We start from the raw sequence: 16,093 nt of genomic DNA, 5'->3' as shown, positions 1-16,093 counted from the left end.
AGTTAGGGGAGAGGGGACTTGCCAAAATGCAGTCATCTGTTTATGAGCAATATGAGGAGTTTATAAAAGGTTGTTAATGCACCAGAGTAAAGGCAATTGCATTCGAGGGAAAAGAATGAGAGGGAGATGGTATTGAATATGAGAGGTAGTGGTGCCAATGGTTCCTCTTCTCTCTGCCACTCCTCCTTTCATAGTCTCCATTTTGAAATGAATCAAGGATGGATCCTGGGGCCCTAAAGGTCCTCTTTTCCATGAACACTACTGCATTTTGTTGACTTTCTGTTCCCAAGGTATCTGACGGCCAAGAGTCTGCACCACCCACCCCAGCACCCACCTCAGGAATTGTGGGGGCGTTAATGGAAGTGATGCAGAAAAGGAGCAAAGCCATTCATTCTTCAGGTATGTTTGCTGGAAGCTTCCTTGTTGAGGGGAGTTTGTCCCCATAACCTCTTTTCCACATAGGACTTGTATGTAAGTCCCCTAACCTTCCCAGTGAGAATTCAAGAGTCCTTTCAGATCCCAACCCCATATTTGGAAGTGGGGACTGCAGGGGAGTTGAGGAGTTAGAGTTGTGGAAGTGGGGAGAGGGGGCGCTCTGAAGGGCAGTGAGGGAGTGGTTGGAGGGAATGGGACAGCTGGGACCCTCCCTTTAGAAAAAGGAACAATCAGAAGCTTCTTGGGGCTTGGAGAAGGCACTTGGAGATCAACCTGCTTCACCAAACCCCAGCCCCCCTCTCTTTGTGATTGTCAGCATCTATCAAGAGTATTGACTGAGCACTTCCTGTGTGCAGAGCACTGCAGTAAGCGCTTGGGAGAGTACATCATAACAGAGTTGGTAGACACGTTCCCTTCCCACAATGACCTTAAAGTCTAGAGGAGGAGGCAGGCATTAATATAAATAAATGTCTTGGGTGTGTACGTAAGTGCTGTGGGGCTGAGGGTGGAGTGAATAAAGAGTGAAAATCCAAGCACGAAGGCAGCAGAGGGAGAGAAGAGGAAGTGAGGGCTTAGTTGGGGAAGGCCTCTTGGAAGAGATGCACTTTTAGTAAAGCGTGGCTCAGTGGAAAGAGCACAGGCTTGGGAGTCAGAGGTCATGGGTTCTAATCCTGGCTCCGCCACCTGTCAGCTGTGTGACTTTGGGCAAGTCACTTGACTTCTCGGTGCCTCAGTTACCTCATACCTGATTACCCTGTATCTACCCAAGCGCTTAGAACAGTGCTCGGCACATAGCGCTTAACAACTACCAACATCATTATTATTATAAGTCTTTGAACGTGGGCAGAATGATTGTCATTTGGATAAGAAGGGGAAAGGAGTTCCAGGATGTGGGTAAGGGATCGGCCACGAGGTAGACGAGATCGAGGTACAGTGAGTAGGCTGGCATTCAAGGGGGTGAAGGGTGTGGGCTGGATTGTGTTGGGAAATCAGGGAGGAAAGGGGAGAGGTGATTTAAAACCAGTGGTAAGGAGTTTGAGGAATTCAATGGGCAACCACCGGAGGTTCTTGAGGAGTGGGGAAGACATGGACTGATGCTTTTGTAGAAAAATGACCCAAGCAGCAGAGTGAAGTATGGACTGGAGTGAGCAGAAGCAGGGAGGTCAGCAAGGAGACTGATGCAGCAATTGAGGCTGAATGGGATAAGTGAGCCCATTTATGGGTAGGGATTGTCTCTACCTGTTGCCGAATAGTACATTCCAAGCACTTAGTACAATGCTTTGCACACAGTAAGCGATCAGTAAATACGCTTGAATGAATTGAATGAATGAATAAGTGCTTGGATTAACATGGTAGCAGTTTGAATGGAGAGGAAAGGGTAGATTTTAGCAATGTGAAAACTGAACTGACAGGATTTGATAATAAATTGAATATGTGAGTTGTATGAGAGAGATGAGTCAAGGATAAGGCCAAGGTTATGGGCTTTTGAGCCAGGGAGGATGGTAGTGCTATTTACAGTGATGGGTAAGTCAGGGGAGTACAGGGTTTGGGTGGGAAGATGAGGAGTTCTGTTTTGGACAGTGCTAATTTTGAAGTGTTGGTGGGACATCCAAGTAGAGATGTCCCGAAGTCAGGAGGAAATACGAGATCTTCAGTGAGAAAGATCAGGCCTGAAGATGTAGATTTGGTAATTGAGTCATGGGAACAAATGAGTTCTCCAAGGGAGTGGGTGTATTTGTAGAATGGAGAAGGGAGGGACTGGAGAGGAGCAGGGGAAATTTTAGGGGGATTTTAGCAGGCATGTCTCCATCTTCAAGGAACTCACAATCTAAGATAGGACATACGGAAAAAGTCCAACTGCCCCAAACCATCTGGGTACAACTAGCAAGGTACTCTGGATACAGATCAGAGGATTAATGCCCTCCTTAAAGCCCACTGGTTGCCCATCGGTCTCAATGTACCGAAAGCCCGTGTATCTGTTTCCCTCCCTGGGCACAATCACCTCCTCTCCTGGAAGGCTCAGGGATAAAGGGGCAGTTCTCAGGACTCACCTCAACCCTTCAGCCCCTCCCCATTCTTTTCTGAATGGGACTTACCATAGTGGATCAAAATGAAAACCATTTAACCGTTTAGTGTAGTTTCAGCCTCTGTTGATAAATATCACCACCTAGGGTAATTCTCTTTCTTCATTAAGGACTTTCAATTCTCCTTCTATAGTATGAGGATTGAGTTTCTGAAGAGCCTTGTGTTCATGGAAGCATGGAACACATGGTATAGAAGAACTGACTGTATTTTAAACCCTTAATTACTTTATTCAGATAAAATTTAAACTAAAATCAGAAATGGAAATATTTTGTCATTAGGCTTAATTTTAACAAGTTTAACACACTCACAGATTATTATACACTTACACATATTGTTCACTTGTCAGGGTTGCTCCATCTTAGAGAGGCAGGTCCATCAAGACCCATTTCCTTCTGGAGAGTCGAACCCATTATTGAGTGAGAGCCCTGGACCAGAATGTGTATTCTTTAACACAGAACTAGATTATTAAAGGGGCAGAGGGTGGGTGCAGGTCAGCACAACATCAGTCAGAGTCCAACCATTGCATTTTGCCTTGCCTCTGTTAGATAATGTCAGTTAGGGTTAGCCACCACTGGAGTGGGTGTTGAAAACAGGAATCGAGCCAAACAACAAAGCAGCCTGGACCTAGTTCTGAAGAGATATTTTTCCCTGTCCTGTAGAGGAGCTACCAAACACATCTCTCCCTGTGAATTTTGGTCAGAAAATAAAGCCATTTTCTTTTGAATCTTAGCAAAAAACCCTAAAACAAACTCACAAAGCCTTGGAAGAATTGTATTTGCCCGTCCCTATCCCTGCAGTGACACCGTATTCCAGCAGATGGGAGCAAAGCCGTTTCCACTCCCACGACCTGTCAGACAGCCCCGGCCTCATGAAGAAGAAATGGGTGCCGAAGAAATTACCTTTCCCTTTCTTAGCATTTTTTTGCCCTGCTCACCAGTCAATTGTATTTATTTATTAAACACTTACTGTACAGAGCACTGTACTAAGCACTTGGAAGACAACAATGCAACAGAATTAGCATAGAATTTCCTTGGTTTCAAGGTGCCCATTTTGTTTTTGTAACCAACAAACTATTTCAGCTTTTTGGTTAGTAGTCGGTGTGTAGCAGCCGCAGAAGAAAACTCTGTGTGTGATGCTGAAAACCGAAATCACCCGGCAAGGAAATTTTTGTGCCATCACATTTGTACTCCAGAAGTGAATATTCATTTGTTTGTTTTCTTGTTCTAGATGAGGATGAGGATGAAGATGATGAAGAAGATTTTGAAGATGACGACGAATGGGAAGATTGATCGATATATATTATATATATATTTTTTCAGGTGAAATACTAAACACTACTTTCCGTCTATGAATTCTGTAAAATGATCATGTAAATGTTCTACCAATTTGCTGTATATTTTTGTTGCCTTTGCTTTTTTTATTAATCTGTGCAATACCTCATTTAATCTGTAAAGGTTTGTCATAATCCTCTACAAAGCTACTCCCAGATGATTGTGTGCAAGTTTACATCAGGAGGCTCAATTTACTTGTGAATAGGTGTCATTCCATCACTGAGGGAGTTGAAATGTATTGCGCGAGACTGACAAAAACCTTAATGTAATTTAGTTATAATGCAAGAAGGAGAAACACTATTTTCATACCCTACTTTTTCTGTATCTAAATTTTCGTATTAAAACCTAGTTATAGCACGACATCCTTTTTTTAAGCGATGCAGACCTTAGTTTATTTTAGCCCCTCCATTTTGAACCCAACGCTTCACGAATGTCGAGGCGGAGACATTGCACGGTCCTCGAGACACCCCCATACTGATGTGGTTTCTCAAATTTGAGCAACAGGGTTTGCATAAAATCGCCACGAACCTCAACCCGCCACCCGCACACCCCTTCTTCTGCCTGAGCAACGATCCTCTGCTCTCCGCTCAGCAGGGAGATCGGAAAGCTTGAACATTGTGACCCACCGCATTGGCCTGTGCAGGGCGGGATGGTATCCTAACAAGGGGGAAGGTGCCCTTGTGATGCAAAGGACGTGAATCCTTTCATCGTTATCTCCTGAAAGAGAGGTGGGGCTGAACTGGCAGAACCTGGGTGGCAGTTGTGGTGATAACCCAATCTTGAGGGTTTTTCCCCCTTTTGGATCTTCCGTGCATCTCTGAATTGAAGGGCCATTCTTGATACCCGCTTCAATGAGGCAGTGTTCGATTCATTTTTCAAACGAGGGCAGCGGTGTATTAGGAAAGGAAAATGGTCATGTCACGTTTTGGTCTTTTATAGACCGAAGCCATACCCGGCACGGACGACAATCCTAGGGAGAAAACCGTCGCGTCTGATGACGTCAGCTGTCTTTCTGCACACGGTTTGAGGTGAACGCTACCGCTTCAGTGCTCTGCCCCACCAAAATGAAGGGTTGATTCTTCGAGGTCAACGGCTCTTGTTTCAAACTTCGGAGAACACATAGTTGACAAGGTGTTTCTTTACACAACCTGAACGTTGATATTATGTGTGTGGAGTAGGGTGGTAAAATTTGGGGTGCCTGCCTTTATAAAACACACTCATCTGCTCTAAGGTGGGTGTTTAATATCTACAGCACTAATTCCTGGGCCACAGTGAATTTGAGGTAGAGAATGATCTGATTTAAAGACAACATTTTTCACGTCGTCATTTGCAGAATGCAGTTAATCCACAAAGTAGCTTAAGTATTTCATGACTATAGTCACATTATCAAACTAAACTTTAAGCTATCCAAAATCAGACTGACCAAAACCTCGTATTGATGTGTAACCTTGTCAGGCTGGACCTGCAAGGTAAGGGGTTTGAGTTTCTAACCCAGTTATCTCATAATCTTTAGTGATCATGCATCTAGTTATCAGAAATAAGGAAAAAAGGTTTTGTTGCTGAAAGCAGTAAGTGGTGCCATTAAAAAAGTTAAGTTATTCAGAGAATGTTAACTTTGCAAGAGTAATTTAAACCCGTAGAGTCTGTTCCAGACTTTTTTTTTTTTGGTTTCTTGCAATAACTCTCACAGTGCCCTCTGCTGCTAGAAACCTTTTCCGCTTGCTTTGATTTTTATTGTGGCTGCACTCAGTGAGTCCCGTGGCAGCGAGGCTGGCAACTGCTAACCAATGAGATCAGGCGTTGGTGCACATGGAAAATAGCATGGAGGTCCCAGGGGGCGACCTGAGTTATTTCGTCACAGAGCAGATTTTCATTTTCTTGTTTTAATACCATAAAAGCTCGCTCTAAGCAGGGAACGTTACCTACATACTCCACTGTACTCTCCCAAGCGCTTAGTACAGTGCTGGGCACACAGTAAGCACTCAATAAATCCCATTAATGATTTTGATGATGATGAACAGAGTTACAAAGCGGGGGCTGGACCCAGAAATCTCTCCAATGATGCATTCCTGATTAGGATCTTTAAATTTGAGCCCTAAGCCTGGTAGTTCAAGACTTCTGTGACTCACATCATTGCATAATTAATCATCAACCCCCAACCCTGTTCTGGAGAGAGGATCCCAGTCCCCTAAGTGGGAAACTATTAAAAACCATATGAGCGCTCTGGTTTGGGTTTGGGTCTATCTCCCCCTGCCTCCTAGAGAAGGTGTTAAGTTTTATTCTCTCTACCAAAACAAGGAATAGCCATTCCATGTCGCACAGAGCCTGAGTTCGTATGGTTTAAAAAAATAATAATAGGAGCTCAGTCATTCAGGCATGAAGACTGTAGTTGTGGTTGGCTTCAGTGGCATCATGTCTGCATGCTTCAGAGTGCCACCGTTTGCACTGTGGGCAGAAGATAGTGTTTCACGGCATCGATCCACTGTCCCTGCGTGTTGTCTGAAAGCCTTGCTTATATTCTAGTTAAACGACTGTCCAAATAGCCTTAGCGTCTAACAAACCAGCATGAGGCTTCTGTATCCAACGCTGTGTGATAGACAATATCAGCTAGCCACTTATTGTACGTATGAGATTCATAGGAGACGTTCAATCATCCAAGTTTCCATTTATCAAACTGAAATTTTGTTTAGTATGTGAATTTTTTTTTTGAAGTGTACAGTGAATAGGATATTGCACTGGTGGCAATTCATCATGGAGCATAATAAAATTAATTTGACCCAAACGGTGTAAAGTAGTCTCTTTTGTGATTCGTTCAGGGCACTGAGGGAGGTCGGGCCCTCAGAGAGAAATTTTCCAACAGAAGAGCAGAGGCCCAGCTGCTGGTTAAGACCTCACATTCCAGTAATGTTGGTGGCCAGAAAGTCTCTGCATCACCAAATAAGCAGCTTATCATATTGGATAGAGCGCGGTCCTGGGAGTCAAAAGGTCATAGATTCTAATCTTGACTCTGCCAGTTGTTTGCTGTGAGACCTTGGGTAAGTCACTTCACTTCCTCTGTACTTCAGTTACCTCATCCGTAAAATGTGAGCTCCACTTGGGGCAGGGACTGTGTCCAAGTCGATTTGTTGAATCCACCCCAGCACTTAGTACAGTGCCTGGCACAAAGTAAGTGCTTAACAAATACCATTATTATTATTATTATTACCATAAACATTATTATTACTATAAACCTGCCAAGTAAGAGGTGTCAGCACTCCCTCCTGCTTGTCATTTTGGCCCCTCAGCAATCTCAGGGCCAGGATGCCCTTGGGGCTGCAATTCCCAGGCAAGTATGGGAGCTGCCTTCAGGAAAGTTAGATAATGGATAATGCCAGTGCTCTCAACCTGAACATGAAGAGTGGGAGCTTTAACTGTTGTTTCTCAAAGAACTTGGCCTAGCTGCACACCAGATGTTGAAATATTATTCAAAGAAGGGGCATGTCAAGCCCCATTCTCGTTTCAGGTGGGAGACCTGAGTTCTCCAAGACTCATTGGAATCCTCTGTTCCATAGCCTTGCCACATGAAGATGCCTGAAGATTATTTTTGAAATTAAAGAATCCTATGAGGGCTGTTGCTGCAGACTCCCACCTGAAAAAAAAATCCTAGCTGGGCTTATCAAAACAACCTTGGAGGATATTTCCTTTGGTTGTAAGTATGAAAAGAAAACACTGCTTTACCAGTAACTGGTTCATTAAACAATGTTTCAAGGAAGAAATGGGCCTCACTGTTACTTTTCTCCTCATCAGGCCTACCTAATCAGGCAAATGCCTGAAATAACATGCCTGAAAAGTTAGTTCCTAAAGGACAAGAACAGAGATAATGCCTATTTATAACATAGTAAAGGCTCATTGGTGACAGCTTGGAAAATGCTAACCATGGAAAAGGCTTCATTGTCGTCATTCATGCCTTAACTCCAGGGGGAAATTGTTCACATCCAAGCATTTGTTCGAGGGGTGATGAGTTCTCTTTTTATTTAACAATAATTGTGGTATTCGTTAAGTTCTTACCATGTGCCAGGCACTGTACTAAGCGCTGGAGTGGATACAAGCGAATCAGGGTGGTTGTGGGGCTCACAGGCTTAATCCCAGAGGAGTGAAATGACTGCCTAAGTACACACAGCAGACAAATTGCAAGGCCAGAATTAGAACCCAGGTCCCTCTGACTTCCAGGCCTATACTCTTTCCATTAGGCTTCTTTGCTTTTATATGGAAAATTCTGGAGAAAGATGGAGGGTATAGTGGCCAAGAGAGAATCCCCATTCTAAAGATGAGGAAATGGCAGCCCAGAGAAGTTATGTGACTTAACTGAGGTCACACAGCAGGCAGGTGCAGAGAGGGGATTATAGCCCTGATCCTCCAACTCTCAGGTCTGAGATCTTTCCACTAACTACCTAAGAGCTTAGTACAGTCCTCTGCACACAGTGAGCCCTAAATAAATACTATTACATGATTGGGAAGTATAATACAATAGACATGCTCTCTGCCTTCAAGGAGTACATGCTAGTGGTGTTTACAACCTAGTGATGGCTTGCACTGAGCCATCTATACTTTCTCAGCTAGTTCCCCTTTAACCAGAGTTGTTAAAAAGAATGCTTGCTAGGAGGGATAGACAACCATTAGGATTTACTGCTCTGCAGAGCTAAGCCAGATCAGAATCTCTTTGGGTGAAAGGCTGAACAGATCTGGATAAGTGATTAATTTGGGGTTGGTTTGTTTTTTTAATCATATTTGCTAAGCACTTACTATGGGCTAGACCCTGTACTGGGCACTGGGATAGATACAAGCTAATCAGGCTGGACCCGTCCCATGTGGGGCTTCCAATCAACCACATGTAACAGATGAGGTAACTAAGGTATAGGGAAGTTAAGTGACTCGTCCAGATTAGATACCAACTCCCTTCTGGCTCCCAAGCCTATGCTGTATCCACTAGGCCACACTGCTTCTCTGAATCTATTTTGATGCTGTGAATTCAGGAATCTTGAGAAGGCAGAGTCACATCCAATTATTACAAGCATGTTGGGGGCTATTAGGATGGTTATTAGGCTTCCTGGACCTATTTAGAGCACATTTGGATGACATGTAAACTTAAGTGGGAGGGTGTTCATGTTCCCTGCCCATAACAAGCTTTCAATCTAGAGGGGGAGACAGACATTAACATAAGTAATTTACAAATAGATACATATGCTAATAATATGAACAGCTACAGTATTTATTAAACACCATTTGCCAAGCGCTATCATAAGTGCTGAGAAGCAGCATGGGCTAGTGGATAAAGCATGGGTTTGGGAGCCAGAAGACCTGAGTTCTAAGTCCAACTCCACCCCATGCCTGTTGTGTGATATTGGGTGAGTCACTTAACTTCTCTGTGCTTCAGTTTCCTCAATTGTAAAATAGCGATTCAATACCTGTTTTCCCTTCTACTTAGACTATGGGCTTCATCTGGGACAGGGATTGTATTGGACCTGATTAACTAGTATCTACCCTGATTAACCAGTATCTAGAGTAGGAGCATCCCTCAGTGGAAAGAGCCCGGGCTTGGGAGTCAGAGGTCATAGGTTCTAATCCCCACTCTGCCGCTTGCCAGCTGTATGATTTTGGACAAGTCACTTCACTTCTCTGTGCCTCAGTTACCTCATCTGGAAAATGGGGATGAAAACTGTGAGCCCCACATGGGACAACCTGATCACCTTGTATCACCCCCAGCGCTTAGAACAGTGCTTAGCACATAGTAGGTGCTTAACAAATACCACCATTATTATTATATTACCCCAACATTTAGAACAGTGCTTGACACAGTAAGCACTTAGCTGATAGCCTTAAAAAAACTCTGGGGTAGACATAGGTTCTTAGTTCCAAGCACTTCATACAGTGCTGGGTACACACAAAGCACTTAATAAATACCACTGATTGATAATCAGGTCAGATCTAGGCCCAAGCTCACATGGGAGGCAGACTTGCTGGCTCTTCCCCTCAACAGCAATGGGTTGGAGGAACCCAGGGGGGCCTGCCCCCGGTGCTGTGGTTTTTAGGGAGTTGGCAGTAGTAGTGCTTTGTGCAGTAGCTGCCCCATGCATTGAGGAGTGTTTGGTCTCGCCCCTGCCCCTCTCTTCTGCCCAAGATCCTGGGCAGGGGTTCTAAGAAGAACCAGATCTGGTTCCTGAGTCAGAAACTGCCTACCCTTAGCCAGTGTAATTCACCTTGGCCTTCGATCTGTGGACTAAAACCTTCTTTCTGGATCATGGTTGGTTCTCTGGAGGATGGGGTTCTGGGGTTCTGATTGCAACACTCCTAGCCGGTGGAAGAATTAAGACTGAACAGCTTGTGCCCAGTCACAGAAGGACAGGGAGGTAATTAGTGGGCTGATCCCAAACACTTCTAGCCTGTTGCAGGTGCCCTGACTTGCTTTTAAATGGCCGGATGATGAAGAGGCCTGGTGAAAGGGGTGCCTAGGGAAGGTGGGGATAGACTCCCTCCCTATCCCTCCCTCTCCCTCCCTATCCCTCCCTCTCCCTCCCTATCCCTCCCTCTCCCTCCCTCTCCCCCCCTTCCTGTCCATGTGTCTGCCAATCAGTCAGGGCTGGTTGTCTGGGGATGTGTAGTTCTATCCAGACCCTTCTCGGTTTCAGCAGCTGCCTCTGGAGGGAGCAGGGGGCTGGCAGACTTTACAGCGACTTGAAGGATTGAGTTCCTGGCCCTCCCTGGAACAGAATGGGGCTTGTGATCAAAGAGGGTCTGGCTGAATCATCCTCCCAGGATAGGGAATGGCTAAAATGACTGGTGTGTGACCTGCATGCCTCCTCTCCCCTCCTCTCTCCTCTCTTACCACACACAGACACATAGAGACCCAGATGGAGACACAAACAGAGACTTCCCTAGAGATATGCATACTGCCCCAGACCAACATATACACCTTGATGCACATACAGCAGTTGGGGGGAGACTTCCATAGAGACACCCTGACCAACCCACACTCTTCCATACACACAGCAGGTAGGTGAGCTGCTGACAGATCCCTTGAAGATCACTCTGCTCCTCTAACACCAACCTACTCTCTTATACCTCAACCTAAACACCAACCTTCTCCCCTGGAACTCCCTTCCCCATCTCATCCAGCAGTCCACCACTCGCCTCACCGTCAAAACACTCCTGAAAAAATCACATCTCCTCCAAGAGGCCTTCCCAGACTAATATAAATATAGATATGTACATAAGTGCTGTGGGGCTGGGAAGGGGGATGAATAAAGGAAGCAAGTCAGGGTGATGCAGAAGGGAAGGGGAGAAGAGGAAAGGAGGGCACAGTCAGGGAAGAACTCTTGGAGGAGATGTGCCTTCAATAAGGCTTTGGGGCCGGGGGGGAGTAATCGTCTGTCTGATATGAGGGGAGGGCATTCCAGGCCAGAGGCAGGACATGGTTGAGAGGTCAGTGATGAACTAGATGAAATGGAGGTACATTGAGAAGATTAGCATTAGAGGAGCGAAGCAGGTGGGCTGGGTTGTATTAGGATAGTAGTGAGGTGAGATAGGAGGCTGCAAGGTGATCCAGTCCTTTAAAGCCATTGGTGAGGAGTTTAGTTTGATGTGGAGGTGGATGGACAACCACTGGAGTTTCTTGAGGAGGGGGAAAGATGACCTGAACAATTTTGAAGAAAAATAATCCGAGCAGCAGAGTGAAGTATGGACTGGAGTGGGGAGAGACACGAAGCAGGGAGGTAAGCAAGGAGGCTGATACAATTATCAAAAAAAAAAATTGTGGTATTTGTTAAGCGCTTACTATGTGCAAAGCACTGTTCTAAGCACTGGGGGATACAAAGTGATCAGGTTGTCCCACGTGGGGCTCACAGTTTTAATCCCCATTTTACAGATGAAGTAATTGAGGCCCAGAGAAGCTAAGTGGCTTGCCCAAAGTCACAGAGCTGGCAAGTGGCAGAGCCGGGATTAGAGCCCATGAGCTCTGACTCCCAAGCCCGCGCTCTTTCCACTGAGCCACGCTGCTTCTCAAGGAGGGATAGTATAAGTGTTTGGATTAACGTGGTAGCAGTTTGGGTGGAGATATAAGGGCAGATTTTAGCACCATTGTGAAGATGGAACCGACAGGATTTTGTGGTGGATTTAATATGTAGGTTGCATGAGAGAGAGAGAGGAGTCAAGGATAACTCCGAGAATACAGGTTTGGGAGACAGGAAGGATGGTGGTGTCATCTACAGTGATGGGAAAGTTAGAGAGAAAATAGGGTGATAACTGGAGGGAGCCATGGGGTCAAGGGAGGGTTTGTGTTTTTTTAGGATGGGGACGTATGGGCATGTTTGAAAGCAGTGGGGAAGAAGCCATTGAAGAGCAAAAAGTTGAATGTGCCAGTTAGGGAGAGAAGAGAGAGAGTGCTTATAGTTTATCCTACATACTCCTGCTGACAGTAGTTTCAGTACTGGTTTCTCTCACTGTCCCCACCCCCCCACCAAATATTTGTCAATAATTTTTGTCTGCCTGCATTCCCAATCTACTGTACACCCCTTGAGTAGGGATCTTGTGTCCTATTTTTGTTGTGCTCTCTGGATTTAACCTATAGGGCTTAAAATAGTGCTCTGCAAATACTAGGAGCTCAATAAACACTACTGATTTATCTGAAGCCATAAAGGCCAAGTTGAATTTAATCAGGAATTCAGATTTTAATCTCTTCCAAGAATCTTAACTGGGTTCTTCTGCTGACGTGGGCAAGTTAAAATAAAAGCTAACTAAAGGGATAAAGCAGCTTCTATCTAAGAATAATAGTTTATTTGTAAATAAGCTGATGGGGTTTTTTTCTGGCATTTTAGGGACTAATCCACCAGTTTTTGGAAGAAGCAGAATTTTCCATTTTTTGTGGCAAATTTTACCCTTCCTCCAGCCAATATAACAGCAAAGCAAGTGCCACTTGTGTCTCCTTTCAAGATGACCTGCACTTTCTAGGTCCTGCTATCTCTTCAATCTGCAGAGAATCAATATTTAAATGTCTGCTTACTGGAAAAAAACCAGTGTAAATTACATCCACCAGGGAAGGCAGATTTCACCGAAATGTGGAGCAGAGATACAGAAGTGGTTCAAGTGTGCAGAAAAAAGATGCCCTTTGGGTCCTCTTGCCACATGGCAATGCAACACTTCCATGACCTAGTGGATAGAGCATGGGCCTGGGAATCAGAAGAACCTGGGTTCTAATCCCAGCTCCCCCATTTGTCTGCTGTGTGACCTTCACTTCACTATTCTGTGCCTCAGTTACCTCCTCTGTAAAATGGGGATTAAGATTGTGAGCCCTATGTGGGACAGAGACTCTGTCCAACCTGAACATCTTGTATCTACCCCAGTGTTCCCCTCTCGGGATCGCACCTGGAGAGTTTCCAGTACTCTACCAGTCTCCACTACAGGAGGGAAAATCAAGCAAAGGCATACTCATTCCAGTTCTAGCTTGGTCAAAACCCACCTGTACTGGGCAGCAGCGGCATGGGAGAGAGTCGAGGGTGGAAACTCAAGTTTACTGCACTGAAGAAGGCAACGGTAAACCACTTCTGTATTTTTACCAAGAAAACTCTATGGATACACTACCTGAATGACTGCAGGTGGAGGTGGGGTGTTCTGGGAGACATGTGTCCATGGAGTCGCTATGGGTCTGAAATGTCTTAACAGCTGGAGACAAGATGGAGATCCCAGTGCTTAGAACAGTGACTGGCATATAGTAAGTGCTTAAAAAATACCGTAAAATAACCTTCCCTACAGGTTGATTACCCTCTCTCAGTTGCCAGACCTCCTCTGAAATTGGGGGTTTAGTCCATGAAATTCCCACTGGGCCTTGTGCCTTTTGCTGACCAGGACGTTCTGTCTAATGTGACTGCCCTAGCCTGGATGGCATGTGATCATCCATCCCAGGAGAATTGAGGCCACTGACGGAGAGAGAGTTTGAAGAGGACAGATAAATATAGTCACCCCCTGGAATACAATATGCCGTGGCACTCTACTCCATAAATAATAGAAACGAGAGACCGGAGGAAGCTGGTGGAGTCAAAATGAAGAATTTTCTCTCAGAAGATTAAACTCACAGCACCTTTGAGGAGAAGGAATGAAGAAATAGATGTAAGTTTCCTCATTAAACCCAGGGAAGGAAGTTGGTAGCCTTTGGGTCTGCATAAATGGTGGCCTGAGCATTTCTGCTGTCGAGCTCTGGGAATTGGGAATCTTTCTGGGAGTCAAGGGTCTTAGTTGAAGGGGAGCCCTGAAACTGAGGTCCTGGGAACCTAGTTATTGATTCAAGAAGGCTGTGACACCAGCATGGCAGCTACCAAGACAATCTAATTCTTCAGTATGCAATTACCCAGATACCTCTCCGGGGCTTTGCATCCAGTAAGTTCAGAGCTCTTCTTAGGATCTGACGAGTTTTCGCAACAACCCTATAGATCATGGGCCTGGAAGTCAGAAGGACCTGAGTTCTAATTCCGGCTCATCCACTTGTCTGCTGTGTGACTTTGAGCTAGTCACTTAACTTCTCTGTGCCTCAATTACCTCATCCTTAGAATGGGGATTAAGACTGTGAGCCCCAAGTGGGTCAGGTACTGTGTCCGCCTGATTAGCTTGTATCTACCCCAGTGCTTAGTTCAATGCCTGGCACATAGTAAGTACTTAACAAATACAAAAAAAACCACCCCTTCATTCATCAGGGAATATTGTTTTTAGTGATGTGTACCAAGCAGGGCCATCAGTCAGTCAATCAAACAGTGGTATTTACTGAATACTTACTGTGTACAAAGCACTGTACTAAGCACTTGGGAGAGTCCAATAGAGTTAGTAGACACAATCGTGGTCTTTAGGGAGTTATAGTGCTTACCTGGATCTGGATGATAATTTCAATTCTGTGTCCCACCTCTTTTTTTTTTGGCATTTGTTAAGCACTTACTATGTGCTAGGCATTGTACAAGGTGCTGGGGTGGATACAAACTAATAGATTGGACACAGACCATGTCCCATGTGTGGCTCACAGTAATTAATCCCCATTTCACAGATGGGGTAACTGAGGCTCAGAGAAGTGAGGTGACTTACCCAAGGTCATCCAGCAGACAAGCGGCAGAGTCAGGATTAAAACACAGGTCCTTCTGAGTCCCAGGCCTGTGCTCTTTCTACTAGGCAATGCTGCTTCTTTACCTCTTGCCTTCTGTTTATCCTACCCCACTCATCTAAAGGAATGGGAGCCTGCCCTGCCTCCTCTACTATACTGTTTATTTATTGTGGTATTTTAAGCGCTAGGGTAAATAGAAGATATTCAGGTTGGACATAGTCCCTGTCCCAAACAGGGTTCATATTCTAAATGGAATGTGTCCTCCAAAAGGAGCCTCACATGGCTCTGTATGGCTGACAGACTAGAACAGCTCCCTCCCCAACACTGTGAGTCTGCTCTCCACCCCAGGCTGCTTTGGCTGTGGGTCCTCTTGGGACCAGCACTGTACCCACCCCAGACATGGAGATGGAGGCTCTTGTTCCTCCGAGAATGTACAGTGGGACAGTCCACCCCAAAGCCAGGGCAATAGTCATCCTCAGGGTAGCCTAGTGGAAAGATTATGGGCCTGGGAGTCAGGAGACCTGGGTTTGAATCTTGCTTTGCCACTTGTCTGCTGTGTGACCTTGGACAAGTCACTTCACTTCTCTAAGCCTCAATTTTCACATCTGTAAAATGGGAATAACCTATTCTCCCTCCCCCTTAGAATTAGAGCCCCATGTGAACAGTATTTGATTTTCCGCTACTGTAGCTACCCAGTGCTTAGTACAGTGCTCGGTTGGAAAATAGTAAGCTCTGAACAAACACCATAATTAATACTAATAATTGTATTTGTTAAGCTCTTGCTATATGCCAGACACTGTACTAAGCACTGTGGGGGGGTGGCGATACAAGCAAATCACTTTGGACACAATCCCTGTCCCAAATCGGGTTCACAGCCTTAATCCCCATTTTAGAGATGAGGTGAGGCCCAGAGAAGTGAAGTGACTGGTCTAAGATCGCATAGTACTCATGTAGCAGATCTAGGTCTAGAACTCATGACCTCTGACTCCCAGACCTGTGCTCTGTTCTGCAGAAGCACAGCCTGGCAGAATGTTGGAGAGGCTGTGGGAATCTGCAGCTACCTGATGTCAAAAAGAGCCTAAGGGATAGAGGACCGTGCCTTCTAATAATTTCACTGCTTTTGCTTTTT

The 16,093-nt window shown here is 45.2% G+C and overlaps 1 protein-coding gene across 1 annotated transcript in view; it reads left to right on the top strand.

Annotated features, from left to right (window-relative positions):
• WASL (WASP like actin nucleation promoting factor) overlaps nucleotides 1–6,633 on the top strand; it is a 71,944-nt gene extending 65,311 nt beyond the window's left edge. Inside the window, exons 10-11 of the mRNA XM_029073419.2 lie at nucleotides 291–399; nucleotides 3,748–6,633. Of these exons, the coding sequence (XP_028929252.1) occupies nucleotides 291–399; nucleotides 3,748–3,809 (171 nt within the window). The 3' untranslated portion in view covers nucleotides 3,810–6,633. The remainder of the gene's footprint in view (nucleotides 1–290; nucleotides 400–3,747) is intronic.
• Nucleotides 6,634–16,093: the final 9,460 nt, after the last annotated feature.

This window comes from Ornithorhynchus anatinus, chromosome 10 (assembly GCF_004115215.2).
Source record: "Ornithorhynchus anatinus isolate Pmale09 chromosome 10, mOrnAna1.pri.v4, whole genome shotgun sequence".
NCBI classification, from domain to species: domain Eukaryota; kingdom Metazoa; phylum Chordata; class Mammalia; order Monotremata; family Ornithorhynchidae; genus Ornithorhynchus; species Ornithorhynchus anatinus.
This window is presented reverse-complemented; position numbering and strand designations above follow the sequence as displayed.